The sequence below is a fragment of the Squalius cephalus genome (genome assembly GCF_949319135.1).
Source record: "Squalius cephalus genome assembly, chromosome: 17".
Classification (NCBI taxonomy): domain Eukaryota; kingdom Metazoa; phylum Chordata; class Actinopteri; order Cypriniformes; family Leuciscidae; genus Squalius; species Squalius cephalus.
In genome coordinates this window covers 7,310,191-7,332,205 of record NC_137138.1, presented here as the reverse complement: position 1 = coordinate 7,332,205, position 22,015 = coordinate 7,310,191, and the positions used below count along the sequence as shown (strand labels likewise).

At 37.4% G+C, this 22,015-nt stretch overlaps 1 protein-coding gene across 2 annotated transcripts in view; it reads right to left on the bottom strand.

Annotated features, from left to right (window-relative positions):
• Positions 1-22,015, bottom strand: part of col5a1 (procollagen, type V, alpha 1) — a 98,682-nt gene that overhangs the window by 22,384 nt on the left and 54,283 nt on the right. For both annotated transcript variants that reach the window (XM_079847936.1, XM_079847937.1), the window contains exons 7-34: positions 21,278-21,892; positions 19,968-20,408; positions 19,652-19,708; positions 15,340-15,381; positions 14,077-14,139; positions 13,697-13,771; positions 12,285-12,377; positions 12,143-12,199; positions 12,003-12,056; positions 11,831-11,884; positions 11,693-11,746; positions 11,442-11,495; positions 10,919-10,972; positions 10,772-10,816; positions 10,146-10,199; positions 9,927-9,971; positions 9,788-9,841; positions 9,654-9,698; positions 9,450-9,503; positions 9,141-9,185; positions 8,976-9,029; positions 6,281-6,325; positions 5,872-5,925; positions 3,720-3,827; positions 2,976-3,029; positions 2,450-2,503; positions 559-603; positions 388-441 (exon numbers count right to left, since the gene is read on the bottom strand). In XM_079847936.1, the coding sequence (XP_079704062.1) occupies positions 388-441; positions 559-603; positions 2,450-2,503; positions 2,976-3,029; positions 3,720-3,827; positions 5,872-5,925; positions 6,281-6,325; positions 8,976-9,029; positions 9,141-9,185; positions 9,450-9,503; positions 9,654-9,698; positions 9,788-9,841; positions 9,927-9,971; positions 10,146-10,199; positions 10,772-10,816; positions 10,919-10,972; positions 11,442-11,495; positions 11,693-11,746; positions 11,831-11,884; positions 12,003-12,056; positions 12,143-12,199; positions 12,285-12,377; positions 13,697-13,771; positions 14,077-14,139; positions 15,340-15,381; positions 19,652-19,708; positions 19,968-20,408; positions 21,278-21,892 (2,523 nt within the window). The remainder of the gene's footprint in view (positions 1-387; positions 442-558; positions 604-2,449; positions 2,504-2,975; positions 3,030-3,719; positions 3,828-5,871; positions 5,926-6,280; positions 6,326-8,975; positions 9,030-9,140; positions 9,186-9,449; positions 9,504-9,653; positions 9,699-9,787; positions 9,842-9,926; positions 9,972-10,145; positions 10,200-10,771; positions 10,817-10,918; positions 10,973-11,441; positions 11,496-11,692; positions 11,747-11,830; positions 11,885-12,002; positions 12,057-12,142; positions 12,200-12,284; positions 12,378-13,696; positions 13,772-14,076; positions 14,140-15,339; positions 15,382-19,651; positions 19,709-19,967; positions 20,409-21,277; positions 21,893-22,015) is intronic.

The following is a 22,015-nucleotide window of genomic DNA, read 5'->3' as shown; positions in this document are numbered from 1 at the left end:
CATTAAAGATTTGTTTGACTGATGGAGGATTTGTAGATCGGTAAAATTCCTGTTGCATTTTAATTTGCTCCAGCTGAGCAGATGAGACAAACATTGCGTTTTAAAATGTATTAGAAGCTCCATTAGCTCCTGTCAGTGTGTCTGCTTTAAGCTTTCATGGCTCCACAAATGATGAGAGAGGTTTAAAATATCCTGAAGCCAGAAATGTTTTCAATCAGGGTGTGGTGTGCTTTTCCTAACTGAATTTGTATGTGCCAAACAATTGTTTTATGTATGCGTGAATGCATGTATGATATGTTTTTATTTGTGTTTTATAGTATTTATTTATTAACGTTACATTGTATAATATTACAAATGCAAATTAGTGGGGGGAAAGGACAGCCTCACCTTTGGTCCTGCTTTCCCTGTTGGTCCCCTTGGCCCTCTTTCACCACGGGGTCCCTACAGAGAGAATCACAAGAAGTGTGCAAATATGAGAAAGCAGTGTGAGAAATCAGTCCTAAACTAGTCATCAAAAGAGTACGTATCATTTGTTTTGTCCTAACTTTGTTGCCTTACCGTGGGTCCTCTCTGTCCTCTGGGGCCCGGCTTCCCTAGTGTCCCCTATGTGTGACAGAGAATAACACGTGAATTTAAAGCAAAAATTCAAAACATAAAATATTTTGTGTCAGTTCCCTATTATTATTATTATTAGTAGTAGTAAAAGTATTAAAAGATTTGTTATAATTATTACATTAGAGTAAAATACATATATAAATATTTTTGAATTAACAATAATACAGAATTAAACTGTGAATTATGGGAATAAATGTTAATTTAATATTCTTTATTGTTAAAGGATATTAATGTAATGATTAATACATTCTAGTAAAATAAATAAATAAGTATCTTTAAATTAACAATAACAAAATAATTAAACTGCATTGTGTAAATAATTATATTTTTTAAATTTGCATGAGATATTATGCTATAATTAATACATTCTAGTAAAATAAATAAAAAATAAATAAATAAATTAAGAATAATTATTAATATATGTGAATAATTATTAATTCAATATTATTTTTGTTTTAATAATAACATTATTTATTATTATAATTTAGGAGAAGTAGAGGTAACTAAATACATACAAGCTGTTAAATTCTCACGATTCACTTCAGGCATACTGTAAAAAGGATAGCCGTTATTTGCGGTATTTCAACAAAACCACAAGCAATATTTCCTTCAGCCTAGTAGAACACATTGTGATTATTTAATTATCTGTACATTATATTAGCACCATCCATCTCATGAATAATTAATGCAGAGTTAGGCAGAATAAAGAAAGTTTTGCATCAACAAATGAATCCAGTGTGTGTGTGTGTGTGTGCATGTGTGCGTGCGTACATGTGTTTAATGGTTTGAGAAAATGAGATGTTTTTGGATTATAATGTGTTTATGGGAGACTGCATTGTCTTTCTAATGGCAGCCGGATGCTGCTCTCAGCTTAAAGTGATGATATACAGCCAATAAAGCATCCGTGCGGAGAGCTGTGAGTTTACTCAGGGCATTTCCCAGCTTTTCTTGGCCATAAGGGCTCTGATACACACTACAGCTCAGAGACCTGATAGCTTCTATACACTGAGACTAACACCTGCATTTCACTTCTGATATATAGTGCACAAGTCGAAATCACCACTTTTATTATATACTTTTATGGTGTTGTTGTCTTTTTTTGAGTTTCACAGAATGCAACCACTTTCATTGTGCATAATATATTCTGCCTAATATATCATTATGGGCATCTTACAGGTTTGGTATAACAATGTTGTGTAAACTTGTTTAGCATTATATTTTTAACTAATATTTTGAATTAACTTTTAATTTTTATATTTTAAGTTTTCACGTCAATTTTCAATTTTCAATGTGCATTTGTCATTTTATACTATAAATATTACTATTTTGGTTGATTATTGTTTTTATTTCAGTTAGCAATTTTAGTGCTTTAAATTAAACTAATTATTTTATTTTATTATTTCTAATTTTCTTTTACTTTAAGTTTATCCATTTTTAATAGTTTTTAATAGTTTTAGTTTTAGTTACGATTAATAACCCTTCATACTTCTGAATTGCATTTTGATATCACATGACAGAGAATAAGTCTAATTGGAATAGAGGAGTTGATTTTCTTGCTCACTTCACAGGATTCATCAAATTGCATTTATTTATGGCTTATAGTACATCTGACGTATTCTATATTGTATTATATCATTATTATATATTATATATGTCATTATGTTACATGATCATCAAGCATTTCTTTCTCAAAATTCATAAACTCAATAGAAAACCAAAGGGAGTATATCTTTCTGCACTTAAAAAAAAAAAAAAAGGATAAAGATAAAGAAAGAGGGTGTGTGAGAGATATAAAAAGAGAGGAAAACTCCACATGGATTTCTTTTTAACACACCCTTGTGCCTTTCTCTCCACTGGCTCCTTGGAATCCCTGGAATCCTTGAGAACCCTAAAGAGTTAGAGAGAGACAGAGAGAGAGAGAGAGAGAGAGAGAGAGAGAGAGAGAGAGAGAGAGAGAGAGAGAGAGAGAGAGAGAGAGAGAGAGAGAGAGAGAGAGAGAGAGAGAGAGAGAGAGAGAGAGAGAGAGAGAGAGAGAGAGAGAGAGAGAGAGAGAGAGAGAGAGAGATTAATTCACAGGTCCATCAAAGCGAGGAGGGAGAGAGGGATAAAATGAGGAGAAGAGAAGAAAAGTGCTGTTGCAGCAGTGCATGCTGGGTCACGGTCAAACGGAAAGCTGACACCAGATGGCATTATGGGTAAATCCACTTAGCTTTGATCAAGAAGTTCAAACATGTCTGCCTTCCAAACCCACTCTAATGCATGCGCACACACACAACCTTGTCCTTATATCAATACATGCACACACTCGAACACGAATGCTGTGGATGCTGGGTAATCACAGGCAGATCGGGTATATTTACCTTGGGGCCTTGTCTTCCCGGATAGCCTGGTAACCCAGGTACACCAAGCTTACCCTAAAACCAGAGTACACAGAAGAAACATAACTAATCAGTCGTGACAAAACACTGACAAAGTGTTGAACGATATTGAATCATTTGCATATTCAAATGCTACTATATATAATGTTTTATACTCCTGTTGATTCTGTTTTGCTAGTGCTCTAATCTTGTTAGCCTTTCCCAGAATGAAGAATGAAAGCTGTTTTTATTGAAAAATGTGCAACAACAAAGTCAACTTTGCTTTGCTTCTGTCACTCCAGAATTAAGATGAATAAAGCCCTCAGTTTATTGACAGAGCGAATGTTCTCTCTGTTACAAAACGTCATGTTGCCTTTCTGTCTACATAGGCATCATCCTAACTGAGAACCTCTGATTTGAGACTGGTTTAGAACGCTCTCCTCATGCAAAGTGCACAGAAGACTTGACTCACAATTCATTTCAATGGAGTTTGACGTTAGCATGTTGCTAAGCTAACTGCATACATACTATACAGTGTAGTAAAGTCCCTTTAAGACAAGTCATTTCACTCAAAAAGTACATTTTAAAATATATTCAAAGAGTAAACAGTTAGACCCCAAACTTTTGAACAGTTTGAACTGCCATAGAATCTGGCCAAAAGAAAGTATCTTATAACATATAGCTACTGGAACAGGCTTTGCATCAGGAGCGTACAGTACCTTAAAATACTGTTAGTTTCACACTCACCTTCTCTCCTAACGGCCCGAGTGGTCCAGGATCTCCAGGCAAACCAGATCTTCCTTTGGGTCCCTCAGGCCCGTCTTCACCTCTGGGTCCAGCAGCACCAAGTTCTCCCTAAAGACACACACACATTCACTCATCAAGATTCAAGAGGTCATTCAATCAATTTAGAGGCCCATCCTGATGAATAACACAGTAAACCACCTACTGTATATATAAGCCAATCATATCACAGCTCATTTACATATATAAATTCTAAGAGAAACTTGTCATGAAGAACTAAATTACGACTTTTTGGTACAAGAATCCTTGACTAACATTATTATTGGATGTATAAATGAAGTTTTATGAAACAAAGTTCGGGAGGAGCACGTTCAGGTAATCAACCAATCAGCACAAGAGGAAGCCGGTATAAATATAGCCTTCCCTCACCTCTGTCCCATGACAGTTTCACAGCATCCCTCCACCTCCCCATCACCTCACTCTTGGCTGGTTTTCTATCCCAGTCAAAAGGGAGGAGTACTCTGGGTTCGGGCCAAATTCCGAGCTCGGAGCCCTCTCCCGGACAGCACGCCAAATACGCTTAAAATACTACATCTGATTTTATGTATGTGAACTCGTGAATTAATATTATAAGTGACCTTCATGGGCAAAATACATTAAAAAATATAGAATATGGTCTCTTTAATTTCCTGAGCAGTTTTCAAAGGCCTCAATATGACTTAAAATGTTTTAAAATAAGATATAAAAAGCATTAAAATAAGCTAAAATTCAAACATCTGGAATTCTACAATTTAATCATTTAAATTGTAATTATAATTTAATTGTTTTATTTACTGTAATCTCCTAATTTCAGTGAATCAAAAAGGCCTTTGAATATTTTTGTGGACAGTGAAGGTGTATATCACATATGTCTGTGCAGCTGTTTATTAATTTGATTTAAGGTGGACATCTTTGAATAAAAGATGTTGGAAATTGATTATAAAACAAGTTTATGTGGACAATTAGGGCCAGATTTACTAACAGCTTGCGCCAGCGCAAACCCTCTTTTGGTGTTTTACTAAAGACTCGCAGTGAAAAATTAGTTCTGAAAAGATGTGGAAGCAGTTTTTTTGCTGCTGACCTTATTGCATATGTATTAGTAGGAGTTTCCCTTTCAGACGCAAAATTTATGGGAGGAGAGTATTTAAATGAATCATGCAAGGTGATTTACTAAGGTTTGTGCTAGTCAATTTACTGGTATTTGCGCCATTATTTACCATCCAAAAAAAGCATGTCTTATACCAGATGCTGCTCTTGGTAGATTGCGTTGGTCAATATGGAAATGATCCGGCTGTGTCCAATAATTTGTGCGCAATCCCCCCATCGGCGCGTTTATGGGATTGCGCTCTCACGCTAATTTGACCTGTTTAGTAAATCTGGCCATTAGTGTGTGTGTGTTTGATATGTTTAGCCACTTTTAAAGACATAATAGGCAAATCTGGGCACTTCTGCAGCATGAGAAGAGTGAAGTGCGTGTACGGCATTTAACAAGAGTAAAGGGTAATTTGGGACAATGTCCACCCACTTAAATCCAAAAGTATTTGCATATTGGCCTTTAATAACCCAGAGTGAGACACGCTTGCTCATTACAGACATTTACCCAGCGACGCAGCTTAGCCAGTGTACTTTATAACACCCAAAAAATCCAATCAATTAGGCAGTGTGAATATTACGTGCCCTTCGACCGAGGGGAAAACTGACTTCTGGGGCCCTCAATGACAAAATCTCTTGCCATTTCTGTGTGCAAAATGCATCCTACAGTCTGTGAAATGGACTCAGGAGTGTGTCATCTGGGGATATGTGATGGCTAAGGTGTTCTGAGTGGTTATTAGCACATTTCTATGTGACCAATCCCCAGGTTGTGCTCCTTAGATACAGCTTGGGTCCTTTCTTCAGTGAATATCTATATTTGTTCAAATCCCAAAGCGTATGAGCAAAAGTAATAGCACTCCTAAATATAGACCCACTGTTATTTATCTGCTTCTTCAGAGTCGCTTTTGAGAATTAAAGATCAACCCAAGTGTAAAGAGACAGAGAGGAAAGATCAAATCCCATAATTCCCCAGAGATAAATCCAAACACAAATAACCTCTTCAACCTGAGAATAAGTCTCTTACCCTGTCGCCTTTGATGCCCATATCTCCTTTAAATCCAGGAAATCCATCTTCTCCCTGAGAAAGAAAGAGAAGAAGATTTGACACTGAGAGCATTGCAAACTTCCTTTCGCACATAATACCCCTTTTTTTGACAAATGCAAAGGGAACTATCTCCATGGCAACTGCTATTTCTGCTATTTGCCGGGGCCTGATCTTATTTTCCTGCTGCACTCTCGCAGGATAAAACTTTTTAATGACCAAAGCGAGAAGGTCAAAAATGCATCTTGGAGTATGTTATGGTTTCCATATTCAGAAGCAGAAATGAAACATTAATGACACAGGAGCAGTGCATTAGCCACCGGCACACGCACACACACACAACAGCTCGTATCCATACAGACACAGTCACACGAACACACTCTAAAATTACCTTTTCACCCTTGCCTCCTTTCAGCCCGCGGACTCCATCAGCACCCTGCGGATAGAAAGAGCGAAAGAAAAAAAGAACTGAGATCAACAGAGTCCATCTAAACTACAAACATCTGAGAACCCAAACCCCTATGATGGACTTACGGGCTAACAAACGCTGTTCATAAACCATGAAGGTGATAAAAGCTCTGTTCCAAACCCTACAAGCCGCCTTGTTCTCTTCTATCTACATAGGCAGAATCCTAACTGAACTGGAACCTCATAAGTGACGGATTTAGAGCGCAAAGTGCATGGGAGATTCCACTCACAACTGATTCCAATAGACTTTTATGTTAGAATGTTGCAAAGCTAGATAGGCAAGCAAGCATCCTAACTGAAATGCAACCTCACAAGTGAATAGGGGCTTTCACACTGGGTAGTTATAGAAACTAGCAACCAGGGCAGTCCCCTGAGAACTCAATTTTCCCCTAGGGAAATTTTCCTGGTTGCTTTTGGACAACGTCAACAACTGGAGGACGCCGTGATCGGAGCTGTGCTTTTGTCATGTGTCATGGGTTTTATGATAACGGAGATTCAATGTAGACATATAAGTTATGCGATTGAAAGCAAAAAAGGAGTCTAATGCCTGCTACAGACTTCGATTTCGGCAATCCTATAGTATAGACCTTATGTAGCCCCGCCCCTTTTCAGCGCTGAGCTCGTTGTCTTTTGACTTCCGGTCTGTATTTTCACAGCGATCTTGCGTATTTATGAATGAACGGCTCGTTTTAAAATCTTCCCGGTCTACTGACATTTGTTAAGACATCTGCTTTAAACATTACAATCCTCATGATAACTTTCGTTAACTTTATATTAAGTAAATCCACTTCAAAAGCTAATCCTGGACAGCAATGCCATAGAAATATACAGAGCGACCGGAAGTTCAAAGACAGTATTCTAAAGATGGCGGCGCCCTCATTTCTCTGGCGCATAAGGTCTATAAGATCATTTCAAATCACACAGTACGACGTGGATCTAATAAACTTGGGTACGACATGTAGTATGTAGACTGTACGATGATAACACCTATTGCAGGGTTCACCAATCTCGGTCCTGGAGGGCCGCTGTCCTGCAGAGTTTAGCTCCAACCCCAATTAAACACACCTGAACCAGCTAATCAAGGTCTCACTAGGCATACTAGAAACTTTCAAACAGGTGTGTTGGAGCTGGTTGGAGCTAAACTCTGCAGGACAGCGGCCCTCCAGGACCGAGATTGGTGAACCCTGACCTATTGAATCGTAGGCTACGATGCAAGTTAGTATAGAAGAATAAAACGTCATCAGCGTGTGCTAGTGGTAAACAAATAGAGCAAGATGAATCGCACTTTGGCAGTTGTGGTTTTTATGTGCGCTAAAAAAAGAGGAGGAAGCGAAAGAGGAGAATATGGGCGCGGTCATGGCTAGGGAAAGGAGCCTAACTTGGCAAGCCAATTTTGCAAATGGAGCTTGGGGTACTGAGTTTTAGCGCCAAGTCACGGTCAGAAAATGATCCCAGGCTATCTTTGGTCGCAAGACTGGACAACGGCCTTCTTTGAACCTCTCTCACTGTACGACGTAGGACCACTGTTTAGGAGCCACAACCACAGATATCGCCACGATTGGTCATCTTTCGCCTGGGACAGCCCAAAATCGTACAATATGTGTATGGGGTATAAGAGGCGAAATCTCCTATGACAACTTGCAGTGGTACATATCATCGAGACTGAGAAAAGAACACAACACCGCAGACAAAGGCGACATTCGCTTTCATTCGCTTTCTGTTCGTAAGTATATGTAAACTGTGTGTTTACACGGCTGTTTAAAAATGGTGGGTTCCGGTGTTTTGGTTGCGGCAGCCAATCAACGTACTCTTGCGTCACTGGTAGTTCCTATTGTGCAGTGTTAGACCCTACTCTGAAGTAGGAGCTAATTTAGTCCTCCCAAAAGGCATTCCTTGAACTAAAGTCATCCTCAGTTCCTGCGGTGAGAACACACAGAAAGGTGTGTTTTCCGCCAATAGTTATTGGAACTATGAAAACGTTCCTCTGGTGTGAAAGCCCTAATGATTTGGAACACTCAATTCTGCATTCCCACGGCACAATCACATTCTCGGATTGCCTTCTCCGTGAAGACTATAAATATAACAGAAATAATGTAATAAAATAAAGAAATAATAATAATAATAAAAAATTTTTTTTTACGAATTTCAGCTTTTTATTGTCTGTTACAATCGCAGGACGATTTGAAACCCTGCAAAACAATTAAATTAATTTTAATTCAGTAATACATCCTCACCATATTCAAGTGATCATCTATATGAAATATATTTAATAGGTCTCGATGAAAAAAATAGTGTTGTGTCATGTCATTGACTATGCACTGGCCAAAAAAAAGGTATCTTAGAAGTTTTCTTTGATAGCTTAAATGCTGTCTACGTAGGCAGTACACTAAGTTTTGGAAGAAAAATATAAAAAGTTCAGATGATTCTGCCTCAGGAAAGTATCAGAAACATTAGCAGGGTGTTGTTTTTATCAGGATAAAGCTAGGGGCAAAACTCAGTAGCGAATTGGGTGACATTTCACTGACATCTTCCTACTATAGAACTACACTACTAACTACTGACCAATCAGAGATTGTTTTGAGTACTTCAATGACCACTGAGATGCAAGAAACACCTACCTTTACACCTCGAGGCCCAGGATATCCGATTGGCCCTTGAGGACCAGGAGGTCCCTGTAAAGTGCAATCCGTTATGATTGAGTTATTAATAATAAGCTACATTTATGCAAGAGAATTGTCTTTATAAAAACTCATTGGATAGAAGAACGAAGGATAATAATGTACCAAGTTTCCTTTCTCTCCTGATGGCCCTTCTTTTCCTGGGTGGCCCTGTGTTTGTGACACAAAGATAAAGAGAATGTATCAGTTATGCTGCAATAATTGACACTATAAAGCCACAGAATATTTGCCGTGTGGATAGAAAAATCTTTGAGAACGGATCTGAACAATGTGTGTCAGTGAAGAAAGAATTGCCAGGCAGATCACTGTACTGTAATTATTAATACAATGAAATCTCTCTGATACACGAACAATAGAGCCTGAGATTAACAGATGTGAAGTGTATATGTATGCGTGTCTATTTCCCAGACTCACCGGAGGTCCGTCGGCTCCTGGCATTCCCGGTAAGCCTGGTTTTCCATTGGGACCCTGAAGACGGGAAAACCAGCATAAGCACTCACAATCCATTAACACTCAGCACTTCCTGTTTCAAATAACCTAGTTCTAAATCAAGGCACATTGCAAACTCTATATAAAGGCACTAATCCATTGACCAGAGAACCATCCTTCCAATCTCACCTTCTCTCCTGGAGGTCCGATCGCTCCCTGAGGACCTGGAAGCCCCTGTGGAAGGAGGACAGGAGTAAAGGTTAATGTGAAGTTGATGAAGGGCGGGTTCTACAGTGTCTAAGTGGGCGTGGCTTGATCAGTACCTGAGCTCCGGGGTTGCCTTGTTGTCCAGGAGGACCTGGCTCACCTTGAGGACCCTGATGGGTGGAAAACAGAAGGATAATGAAGTGAATGCGTGTATAAGCATGTTTGTGTGTGAGAGTGTGTGTGTCTCAGACTTACAATGTTTCCTTTAGGTCCAGGATGTCCATCCATGCCAGTAACACCCTAAAACGAGAAAAGAAGGATCAAAATAAATGAAAACATATTTCATTCTCAGATTAAACATTGCATGTGAAACAAAAAATATATATATATATATATTTAATCATAGAGTAAGTGTATAAACATGACGGTTGAATCTAAATAATTGATTCAGATTAAGATAAAGTATGTACTCACAGGATTTCCTGGGGCCCCTTGGGGACCTTTGGGGCCCAACAAACCACGAGGACCCTGAACAAGAGAAAGCAGAGAAACAGAGAGTTGTGTTCAGCAGGAAAAGTCTGATAATAGAGATGAAGTGGATGGCATTTGCCTGGTCATGTGACCTCACCATGCATTTTAAATAAAACAGTTTTTCTATGCAACATACAGTATATGACTCTTCATCTCATGTGCTTCATTTTAAACATATTTGCCTAAAGTACCATTTATTTCTGAGATATAGAAATATTTAATGCGGACTTTAAACGTACTTTAAATATCTTATCGGACATAACTGAGTGTGTTTATGTGTATAGGCAAGAGCAGATAAAGTCGCTCCCAATCTAAATGGTGAATATGGAGCGCACCCTGCTGGACAGAGTGTTAAACTAGTGGTTAATTGACTAAACCTTTTTCATCTCCATTGCACTTCCTCTCTCTGATTGATTATTTCACTTCACATCCATAACGAGCAAAATGCCTCAAAAAAATGAGAGACATGCATTTGTGGTTTCACTACACTGGAGGAAACACTTTACAATAATAATGGATTAGAGAGGATGAGAGTGCATGCTGGGATACTGGAGGAAATATAAACTCACAGGTTCGCCTGGCAGACCCCTGGGTCCGACCTCACCGTCGTCGCCCTGGGATACAGGAAGTTATGTCATTATTATGATCCATTTAGATAAAGAAAAATTGCACAGATGATGAAGGAAATAAGAAGGGATTAATTAAGGAGCTCATACTCTTTCTCCATCCTCTCCTGAAGGCCCAGGGGGCCCCTGAGGTCCCGTCTCACCCTACAACACCAAAGACCACTCATCAGTATTCATATAATGAATTAACCTGCTGTTTACATGATTCCTGTCATTTCTTTTTGCATTAGGATTGGATTACTGCCAAATAAATGATCAAATGGAGATTGAATGTTGACATCAGCTGAAATTTTCTTAAGATTGGCCAATCAGAATCATGCATTACAGTGAGCCATTTGATAAAAAATCAACTCTGTTCAACATACTTAAAAATGTTTAATATATGTTCAAATAAAATAAAATAAATAATAAAATAGCTCTAAAGTGTTCACCTATTTTAAAATGTCCATACCATGTGACCCTTTTACTGCCAAATAAATCATCAAATGGACATTAAATGTTGATATCATCTGAAATAATTTTCTTAAGATTGGCCAATCATAATCATGTATTCCAGAGAGTTAAAATAATAATATTAATATTAAATAATAAAATCAAATAAAAATGTGTTTACCCTGTGACCCTTTTCACCGGGCAAACCAGCGAGACCATCGAATCCTCTGTCACCCTGTGAAGCACACAGACAGGAAAGAGTTCAGAAATGCAGGATATTCACTTTTTTTTAATAAGAAATAATCATCAACTGTAATCTGTCTACATGCTATCAAACTGACCCTATTTACTTTTTATTGATCGTATTGTATGTCATAACTGTAAGGTTTGATAAAAGAAGTCTGTCAATATGTCAATCTTCTTCAGTTTTACCTTTGTTCCCGTCTGTCCAGGCATCCCTCTGGCTCCATCTGAGCCGGGTCGACCCTATGCCACAGAAATCAATAAGTCAATAATAATCACTCAGGCTTCTGCACAGACTCAGTGGTTTTGGACAAAACGCAAACTTACCCTTCTACCAGGCTTTCCAGGAGGGCCTGCGGATCCCAGTGGACCACGAGGACCCTAAAAACACACACACAGGTCTCAGAACAGCTCTATCTTGCATTGAAGTGCCTTTGATTGTCATCTAAATAGATTAGGCACAAATAGCTGAGGATTGTGGGTAATTTGTGATGCCTACCTGAGGTCCTACTTCTCCAGACTCTCCTTTCAGTCCGGACACACCAGGAGGACCCTGGAAAAATCAAATCAAGCATGAAACAAAATCATACATGCTATCATGTTGACAGATGATAATAGAGATATAGTATACAGACATACCAGAGGACCAGTGCGGCCCGTCAAACCCATCGGTCCAGTTGGACCCCTCATCGCCAGCTTTATAAAAAATAAAACAGAGCGATTAGTTTGCATACAGATGCATGTGTGTGTGATATAATGTGTATTAGTGTGTGTCTTTTACCCTGGCTTGCTGCATGATGGCTTGCATCTGAGCCTCTTGCGCAGAAACAGCCGGACCTTTATGTCCACTGTCCCCTCCTGTACTCATGCGGAACTACAGAGACACAGCGGCACAAAACAATAAGTTAGACATGCCAGCAAAAGTGAAAATAAATGTGTTTCATCTTGACATTGACTGGATGATTCGTTTTGGATGTTCAAAAGTAAGACACCACATCTGTGAGGCTAAGCATGCATACGGAAGATGGAAGTGTTCAGAATGGAATACTAGCGTACGGCATTTTGCATACTGCACAATATTTAAAAAAACACTGCACAAAATTAAATAAAAATAGAATGGTAAAAGCCATATATTCTACATTATTTTTAAGTTTCATGCTAAATCCAATGAGTGGCGTTTAGTTATAGAAATAAATACAGTAAATCTGAATAAAAAACAAAAAAATAAAAAAAATAGATTTAAAGTGTTCCACCTATTTTAAAATGTTACATATATGTTAAAAAAAAAAAAAAATAATAATGTGTATAAAAAAAGTGTTCTACTTTTAAAAATAAAATAAAATGAAATAAAATAAAACACATACTGCAAAAAGATAATATAAGTAGTATGGAATTCAGACTACCATACTACTTTTAGGAATTGTTTTTTTTTTTTCATATAAAATAATTAAGGCAGAAATAATGTGACTAGTATGTAGTGTGCGGTTTCATCTGTGTGCATGAGTCAAATTGATCAGCGGTGCCATCTGGTGGCTGAACTTAATCACTACACTTCCAAGAGTAAGACTGCTAGTTTTAAAGTGATCCTCACGAGCAGTGCTGTTGGTTGTTTCATGACTCTGTATTGGTTTTCAAGAGTATTTTTTTGGATTGAGGTAGTGTATAGGGTGGGGTTTAATTGCGATCAAATGTTGACGGTAAACACATATACACACCGGACAACATCAGTTTTTATTGTGGTGTTCTAGAACATCTGGATTTGTTATGGAAGCATTCCAGAACTGAAAGATATTGTGGAGTCTCTACATGTTCCGGAATAATAATAAAAAAAATAATATATTGGAGTAACAGCTGGGAAAGAGAAAATTTGGAAAAGCTGAGAGTAAGTGGAATTTGTGAAATGTGTCACTGCGCATTCACCAGCGCTTTTGATTGATAGGGGATCACAGCAGCAAAGGGACGATCATGTTTCTGAAATCTCTCTGACATAATTATCACTGTTGAACCACTAAATGAAAATCAATCAAGCCAGCGCAAGAACTAACATCTATTAACATTCATTATGACAGGCTACAGGCTAAAACTGATCTCAGTACAGTTAAATGGGGCCTGAATCCAAGCTAAACGCATGTGTGAAAATGTGAAATTTTAATGTGTAGTTTAGTTTTTGTAAATGTGCTCAGAATTACATACAGGCAACATCAGGACAGTCCCTGGAGGTCCTGGAAGACCATCGGCTCCGGGCAGACCAGCGCGACCAGGAAGACCCTGTCAAGAGCAGAGGATTGTGGGTAATGCATAAAACAGCAAGCATACTTAATGTAAAACAGGTTCTAAAAAGTTTAAAATACATTATGGTGAAATGTCCAGGTCATATTCTTCATATTCATATATATCTTATAAACGTACTTTACAATTTAATGGTAAAATAGGCTTCAATTTATTTTATACTTATATATTTTATATATATATATTCACCCTTGTTCACTATTTACCGGATTTGGACATTTTGCACAATTTTAAGTGTTGTTGAACATATGCGTTAGCTTGTTTTTGTTTTCATGGTTCCTTACCCTCTCTCCAGGATCTCCAGCACTACCTGGGGATCCCGTTGAACCTGGAGGGCCGGGGAGACCCTAGAACAACACAAAGGTACTGTCAGAAACACACATAAAGCCACTGCAAACACACAAACACGCATGGGTGTTGGTCCAGTAAGACTCTAGATCACTGCTGGACTCTTTCCATTGCTCAATTTCTCATACTCATGTTGTTATAGTCCCAATAGAGCCATCAATTCCATCAATTCTCCAGCTGAGAGAAGAGTTGCTTTATTAATAAGTAGGTCAAGAATGAAACTGAAGAAACAAAACAGACACACAGCTGTTTAGCATTGTCAGAAATAGTCACTGGGCCTTTACACAGTTCCGTTTTCCCAGTAAATAGCTGTTTTCCAACACTATTTTTATGTTACAATGTACAGTTTCTCTCTGAATTAGTTTTGGGACAAATCCTCTGTATTTGTTAAATACTGCTGTTTATCAGCTATATTTTTCAGTGTTATTTTAATTTTATTTCAATACTGTTTCTGAAATTTTGAATTTGCTTTTATTTTTATATTTTCATTTTTCATTTTAATTTTAGTTTAGTTTTAGCAATTTTGTTATATAATATTTCTATATAGCTATAATTTATTTTTTATTTATTGTTTTAGTTTAGCAATTTTAGTACTTCAACTTCATTTATTTTAGTTAGTTGCCAAAGCAACATTTCTCATTTTTTTAAAGTTTTTTTTAAGTTGAATTGTTTTCATCTAATATTTTTTTATTATTTTATTTTAGGTTTTAGCAATTTTGTTTTATATATTTCTATATAGCTTTAACTTATTTTTTATTTCAGTTTTATTTTAAGCAATTTTAGTACTTCAACTTTAACTTAATTTATTTTAGCCAAGGCAACATTTCACATTTTTCAGTTTTGTCCCCCAATATGTTTATTTTTATTTTATTTCAATAATCAAAACCATTTTTAATAGTTTTACCTTTCGTTAACTACAACACTGTTTGTTTAATAAGTATTATAATTTAGTCATAAAATGTATACAATTAATATTGTTTTATTCCACAAAAATACAGTGATCCGGTCTTTAGTAAGAGAGATTGTCACCTTAAAAAGCTTCAGCGTAATTATCAAACTTAAATAAAGGTAACTGGTTTAAATTGCTTGTAAATTGGCAAGCTGGAGTTTCAAAGTTCTTTACACATATGAAAACACACACACACACAGACACACACACAGACACACACACACACACACACACACACAGGTAGACTTACCGTGGGACCCTCTGGACCAGGTGGGCCTTCGACCAGCATTCCCTACAAGAACAGAATAACACAAACACATTCAAATAACAGCATAAACACAACCTTCAACACAAAGATAAGATCTTAAGTGTGAGACCACCACAGCTTTGGTCAAAATCAATCATTTAAAATTACAGTACATTTCTCTTATCCTTTTTTATTTCAAGTCTGTGGGCTGAAAACTGTGTGTGTGTGTGTGTGTGTGTGTGTGTGTGTGTGTGTGTGTGTGTGTGTGTGTGTGTGTGTGTGTGTGTGTGTGTGTGTGTGTGTGTGTGTGTGTGTGTGCGTGCGTGCGTGCGTGCGTGCGTGCGTGCGTGCGTGTGTGTGTGTGTGTCTGCACTTGGCCACAGGTCGCTGTACGGATCATAGCAAACAGCATCAGGAAGTCTGTTAAAACACTGATGCCTGTCTCTCATGGCCTTGACTGTTTATGAAGCATGTGAGATGATCTTCAAACTGAAACATGACTGAACATTCTAGAACATTCAGCAGAAAAACTTCTAAAATAAATCCTAAAGTTCCAGATCTAAAACTGGATGTAAGGATTGGATGATGGGACGCTCTATTGGGACATCTATCACAGCTATTTTCAAGGCGAGAAACAGATTAAAACGAAGCAAAATATGAAACGTTTTTGAAGTTTATTTTGAATTATCTTCATTTTAATCTTAGCATTAGTTTTAGTAATTTTGTTGTGCTTTAATCATTTTCATTTATTTCGTTTTTTTAATAGCTTCTATATTTCTATATAGCTTTAATTTATTTTTATTTCAGTTTTAGTTTCAGTCATTTTAGTACTTCAATTAAAACTGAACCAATTTCAGTTAGTTGCCAAAGAAAGTTTTTTTTAAAGTTTTTTAACTAATATTTATATTTTATATTTTTCATATGAATCAAACAAATAATAATAATAAAAAAATAGTTCTAGAGGATTTAAAAACATTGTAGTCCATTAAAACATGCCTCAAAATATTGGACTCTAGCATAAGGGGCATAAAGGAGATTTGTTTACAAAATTGTTTACAAAAACTTGTGAGTGACGAAACCGTTATAAAACTGGCGATGATTGGTTGTTTGATAACCATAAACAGCACACATTTATGCTAATGAACTATATTTGAGAAAGAATTGTATATAGTGATGTTCCACATTTGTAAGTTTCTTTGGATAAATGTGTCTGCTTACATAAAATATAATTTATTTACAAAAGGGGTCATGCCACGAGAAATCAAATTTGTCTTGATCTTTTGACATATAAGAGGTTTTTGTACCATTAAAGCATTCTGTAAGTTTCATAGTTTAAACGTCCTCCTCATTATAAACAAAGAATTTATTTAATAAAGTTCACAAAATGGCTCGTTTGTGGGATTTGTGACGTCACACGGGCAAATACATTTGCATATGACTGCCTCCAGAGAAAGACACTAACGAATCAATACATCCTCACACCATAGGCCCCGCCCACTGGCATTCAGTCGCTTAACGGCCGACACTTGCCTTCAGTGGATGTGAGCGTCACATCAAAAGCAAATAAAGCCCATTATAATAACTGACGCTGTCTACACTGGATACAGTGTACGTATACGCGCTCAGTTTCTGACAAACTTCATGCGCTTGAGTCTTCCGACAACAGGACAAATGGAAGAGTAAAAGAGCGCTTGCTTTGACGCGTGTCCAGTTTAAACAGACTTCAGAGGATCCCAGCGTCAGACACATGTGGTGTATTTTAATGGCGTCCCGGATCACGTCGGAAGATTGTATGTTTGTCCGGAGCATTTTACTTTTTAAACGAGGCACAATGTAATTGTAAGAAAAAATGATGTGGACGTCGAAGATCTCAAAAATGAAGTTTATTACAGCATAGCAGTGGCAAGGTTCACCAGCGTCAGAATGAACACAGAACATCCAAATCTTAAACCTTTTATCCTGTTCGTAATGTAAATTAAGTTGCTCTTGTTGCAACAGCTGTGGTCTGTATGTTAATGAAGTTGTGATTGTCCCACACCCAGTCCCATTCTACAATTGACTACCATTTGTTCAGGATGCGATCAACCCAAATGGTGAAGAAACAATATAACTTGACTTTCTTTCATCTCTATGATAATTAAGCCATTTTGGGGATGAGCTCATTCTAAAATATATTTTGGAGTGGAATCTGGGTCGAGGCAGACTACAATTTCTTACAAATGGAGAGATAAATATTGTTGCATGCATATGTGTATCATGGCAAATGTGCTAGGGAAATTCTTAACTAAAACGAATCAGCTGTAACCAAATATACAGTGATCTGTATCAGGACATTCAAGCTATTTTGTCTGGAAGTCATCAGTCATGATCAATTACTGTTCAAAATGTGCTCGCATGAGTTGTGTCATAACCACAATAGTACAATTATCTCAAGCAAGCCTATGATGAGTGAATGACTGAGAGGTCCAGAACCCAAAGCAGAGGATCATTAGATACAGTGTGTAAAGCTCAGGCTCATTTAAATCAGGGATTTTACTATTAGATAAAAAAACTGCATTTGTTTATTGGAACATCTTGGCCTAATCTGCCGCTTTTTAAAGATGTCGTGGGTCTCTTAGCGATGTCCCGAAGGCATCATCCGAGAGTGCTGTCGTGGCACTGGGCATGTTCGCTTTGTTTTGGTGCGTTCCTTACATGCCAAAAAACACAGAGTGGACACAGTTTGTGTGTGTTTGCAGAAACGAGAGAGAATGTGGGCGCTTGCAGAAAGAAGCATATGATTTAAGCATTTTTCTTTCTCTAAAGCACATGGTCATCCTTCATTAAAACCAGCTGTCCTGGTCCGTATGATTGTGCTTTTCCTCGACTCTGAAATAACTCTGATCTTCTCATTGATGTGTTCTTGTATCTCTGCAACTTCTGAATAGCACATAAACCCAAACGTTGCATGGTCTTTCCCTGATATGACTGCGAAGGTAAGATCCCAGCTGACAAAAATATGTTCTAAAAAATGTTTTGCTAATGTTCCCTTTAAGTTATAACAACGTTATTTCTTAATGTTCTCTGAATGGTCAAAAAGTGTCAAAAAAATGTTTTTGCAAACGTTAAAGTAACATTCCCAGAATGTTCCTTTTGAATGTTCTCTAAACATTCTGAAACAAGTTGTAACATTTAAAAAATATTAGGCGAACATCAAATCCAACCAAATGTTTCAGGTAAAAATGTTCCATGAACAATGTATAGATAATGTTTATGTGCTAAGATTTGAGAATAAAGACCAGATAACTATGAACGAATGTTTTATTAATGTTACTGGGTTTGTTCATAACTTAAGTTAGCATGGATCTAGCCTCTTTATAGATCCTGATGTTCATTCACACTAAATCCAGATGTCTTCTAGCGCTGTGTCCATGCTCTCATGCTGAGAGCGCAGTGACATCTGTTTGAAATCTCACAGCTGTTAGACATCAAGAGCCACGTGAGCAGTGAAGACTGTTTGCAAAGACAGATAATAATGATTCCCAACATGCAAGTATAATTGTCAGGCTTAGCATGGTAAACGCATCTGCAAATCTGAGACTCGGAGTCTGAAACTCGGAGTCTTTTTAGAATGCAAATGCAAATCAGGAGTGAATCCAGATTACTCTGAGACGGACGACTGATTCAGGTTTTTAAGCTGCCCGAATGTTTTATGTACATTTCTGAAATACAGAACTTGGACACAGTCACCTCTGATAACAGATCAGTCTAAATTGTAATGTAGACGTGCATTTTCTGTAAAGCTGCTTTGAAACAATATGTATTGTGAGAAGCGCTATACAAATAAATGTGAATTGAAATGCGACAAGATAAAGCAACAAGAGATGAGATACAGGATATTTTGTTGATTGTTTGGTTTCTATCTCAGTACAATTTTTTTCCCATAAACTGGTATATTAAACATCAGTCATGTTCAGATTGGCTGTGATTGTGTCATATTCAGTGTGGACAGACAAATTGCTCATCGCTGGATTGACTTGTTGCATCGCACCTGATTAGGACACAGTGTTAATCTTTCACTCCTGGTATACAGTATAACATTCACATTTATATATATACACTACTATTAAAAAGCTTTGGGTCAGTAAAGGATGGAATAAATTGATTAGAAATTATAGAGACATTCATGATTTCTGAAGGATCATTTTAAAATTAGAAAAAAACTTCTTTTTTTAAAACGGTTACTTTAAATTGTGTGTGTAAAATCCAAACTTTCCCCAAATCCCAAAACTTTTTAACGGTAGAGTAAGTGTGTCATACACTGAGTGCCACTTACGGGTTCAATGATCGCAGGCTCTCCTTTCTGGCCTTTCTCTCCTCTCAGTCCATCCACCTTTGGAAACACAAACTCAATTTAATTCAGTGTATATCAGTGTAAACACAATGTGGATTATAACTGGAGTTGCAGGTAATAAATAAAACAAACAGTTCTGAGAACTTGTTATGTTCAACCTCTTGTCGTTCAAAACCCATACGACTTTCCATGGAACACAATTCTCCTTTTGTGCTCAATGGAGGAAACAAACAAAATAATTTTGAATTTTCCCATAAGCTTGGATAGATAACTTAAAAAAAGTGTAACTGGAGATCACCTGTCCATAGAACTCGTCGGTCTCCGCAGGCAACGCTTTGTCGCCTCCGTTGTATAGGTCGACATCATAATCATACATCTTCTCCAGTTCTGCATCGGTGTAATCTGTGATGGACTCCTCCTTAAACGTGTCAACATCGATGGAATCTTCTTCCCCACCGATTCCTCCCTGTCCTCCCGTGGCAACAGACCCCGCCCCCACACTGGCCCCGGCACTGGCGGATCCGCCCCCAACTGAGCCACTTGAAGAAACAGACCCGCCTCCAACTGATACAGACCCGCCCCCAACAGAAACAGTCCCGCCCCCTGTGGACCCTGAAGAGCTGCTGCTGCCTCCTCCTCCCACGGTATAATCTCCCTCTCCGTATCCTTCTCCATATCCCTCTGCATAGGTCAGATCATCACCCTCACCGTACTGGGTATCATCATAACCACCATCAACCTGCAAAAACAATAACAGGCCATCAGATATCATAACCCACCAATAACTCAGTGTTTGTGCACTGTGTACATCTATGGATTTTGAAATTTAAATATCTATAAAAGCAAGTCCATCTCAGATGTCGACCCAAAATCAAAAGGAAAATTATTTTTCAAAAAAAATGTAAAATTATTTTGAAAATTATCAGAGGTGATTCTCATTATAGTCTGTAGTAAAGTATTTTCATAGTCCTAAAAATAGGCTTTATTCTCTTTGAACAAAATGTATATATGTGTATATATATATATATATATATATAATAAATTATATTATAAATCTATAAATAGCAATATAAATAACATTTTATTTATAAATATTACAATTAATAATATATAATAAATTCATAATATATATACATATATATCATAATTTATAGTATTATTAATATCACATAGCAGGTAATTATTTCTAATTTATATTATATCTGTTCTATGTGTATTATAATATTATTATAATATATTAATAATATTATATTTTATAGTAAGCAATATAAATAACACTTTATTGATAAATATTACATTTAATAATATATTATATATATATATATATTTATATATAATAATTTATAGTATTATTAATATCACACAGCAGATAATTATTTCTAATTTATACTATATATGTTCTCTGTTTATTATAAAATTATAATAATAAATGTATAATATATTATATATTGTTAGTAATATTGTATTGATACAAATTTTAATACAACCTGGACATTGAATGTGAATTTTGCAGTAATTGCAATAATTAGCAAAACTTTCAAAACATATGAAATACATTTAAAACAGAGAAAATTCTGTAAAAATATAGTCAATAAAACCTAAACTCACTGAGGTAGAGGTAGAGGTAGAGCTAGAGCTGGAGCCGGTACTAACTCCAGAACTGGAGCCAGAGCCGATACTGATCCTAGAACTGGAGCCGGAGCCGGAGCTGGAGCCAGTGCTGATACTGGAGCCGGAGCCGGAGCTGGAGCTGGAGCCGGAGCCGATACTGATTCTGGAGCCGGAGCCGGAGCTGGAGCCGGAGCTGGAGCCGGAGCCGATACTGATTCTGGAGCCGGAGCCGGAGCTGGAGGTTCCATTGCTAATGATTGTTACACTTCCTCCTCCTCCTCCTGATGACGATGATGATGATGTGATGATCCGCCTGTCCAGGTCTACTCCCAATCCCATATCCACCTCACCCAGTCCAATATCTACTTCTCCTCCAGCACCAGTGCCTGTGCCAGTGACCGTGATGGTTCGGGAGCCATCAGGCCGTGAGGTCGACTCGTCGTAGTATGTGTCATATCCGGTCTCGTACCCATCGTAGCCGTCATACGGGTCCTCTCCATTAGTGGTGGTAGAAGTGGAGGATGAAGAGGAAGAGGAGGATGAACTACTGGAGCCTCCTGTTCCACTAGTGATAACTGAGGAAACCACGCGACCGCTATCCGGAACAGACACCTGGTAAACACAGTAAATAGACACTGTTTAAGAAGAGATAGGCTGGGGATTGGCACTGATTTTCTGATTCATTTAGATTCAGTTTCAATCCAGTTGATCCCAGTTACAGTAGGAATATTTCAG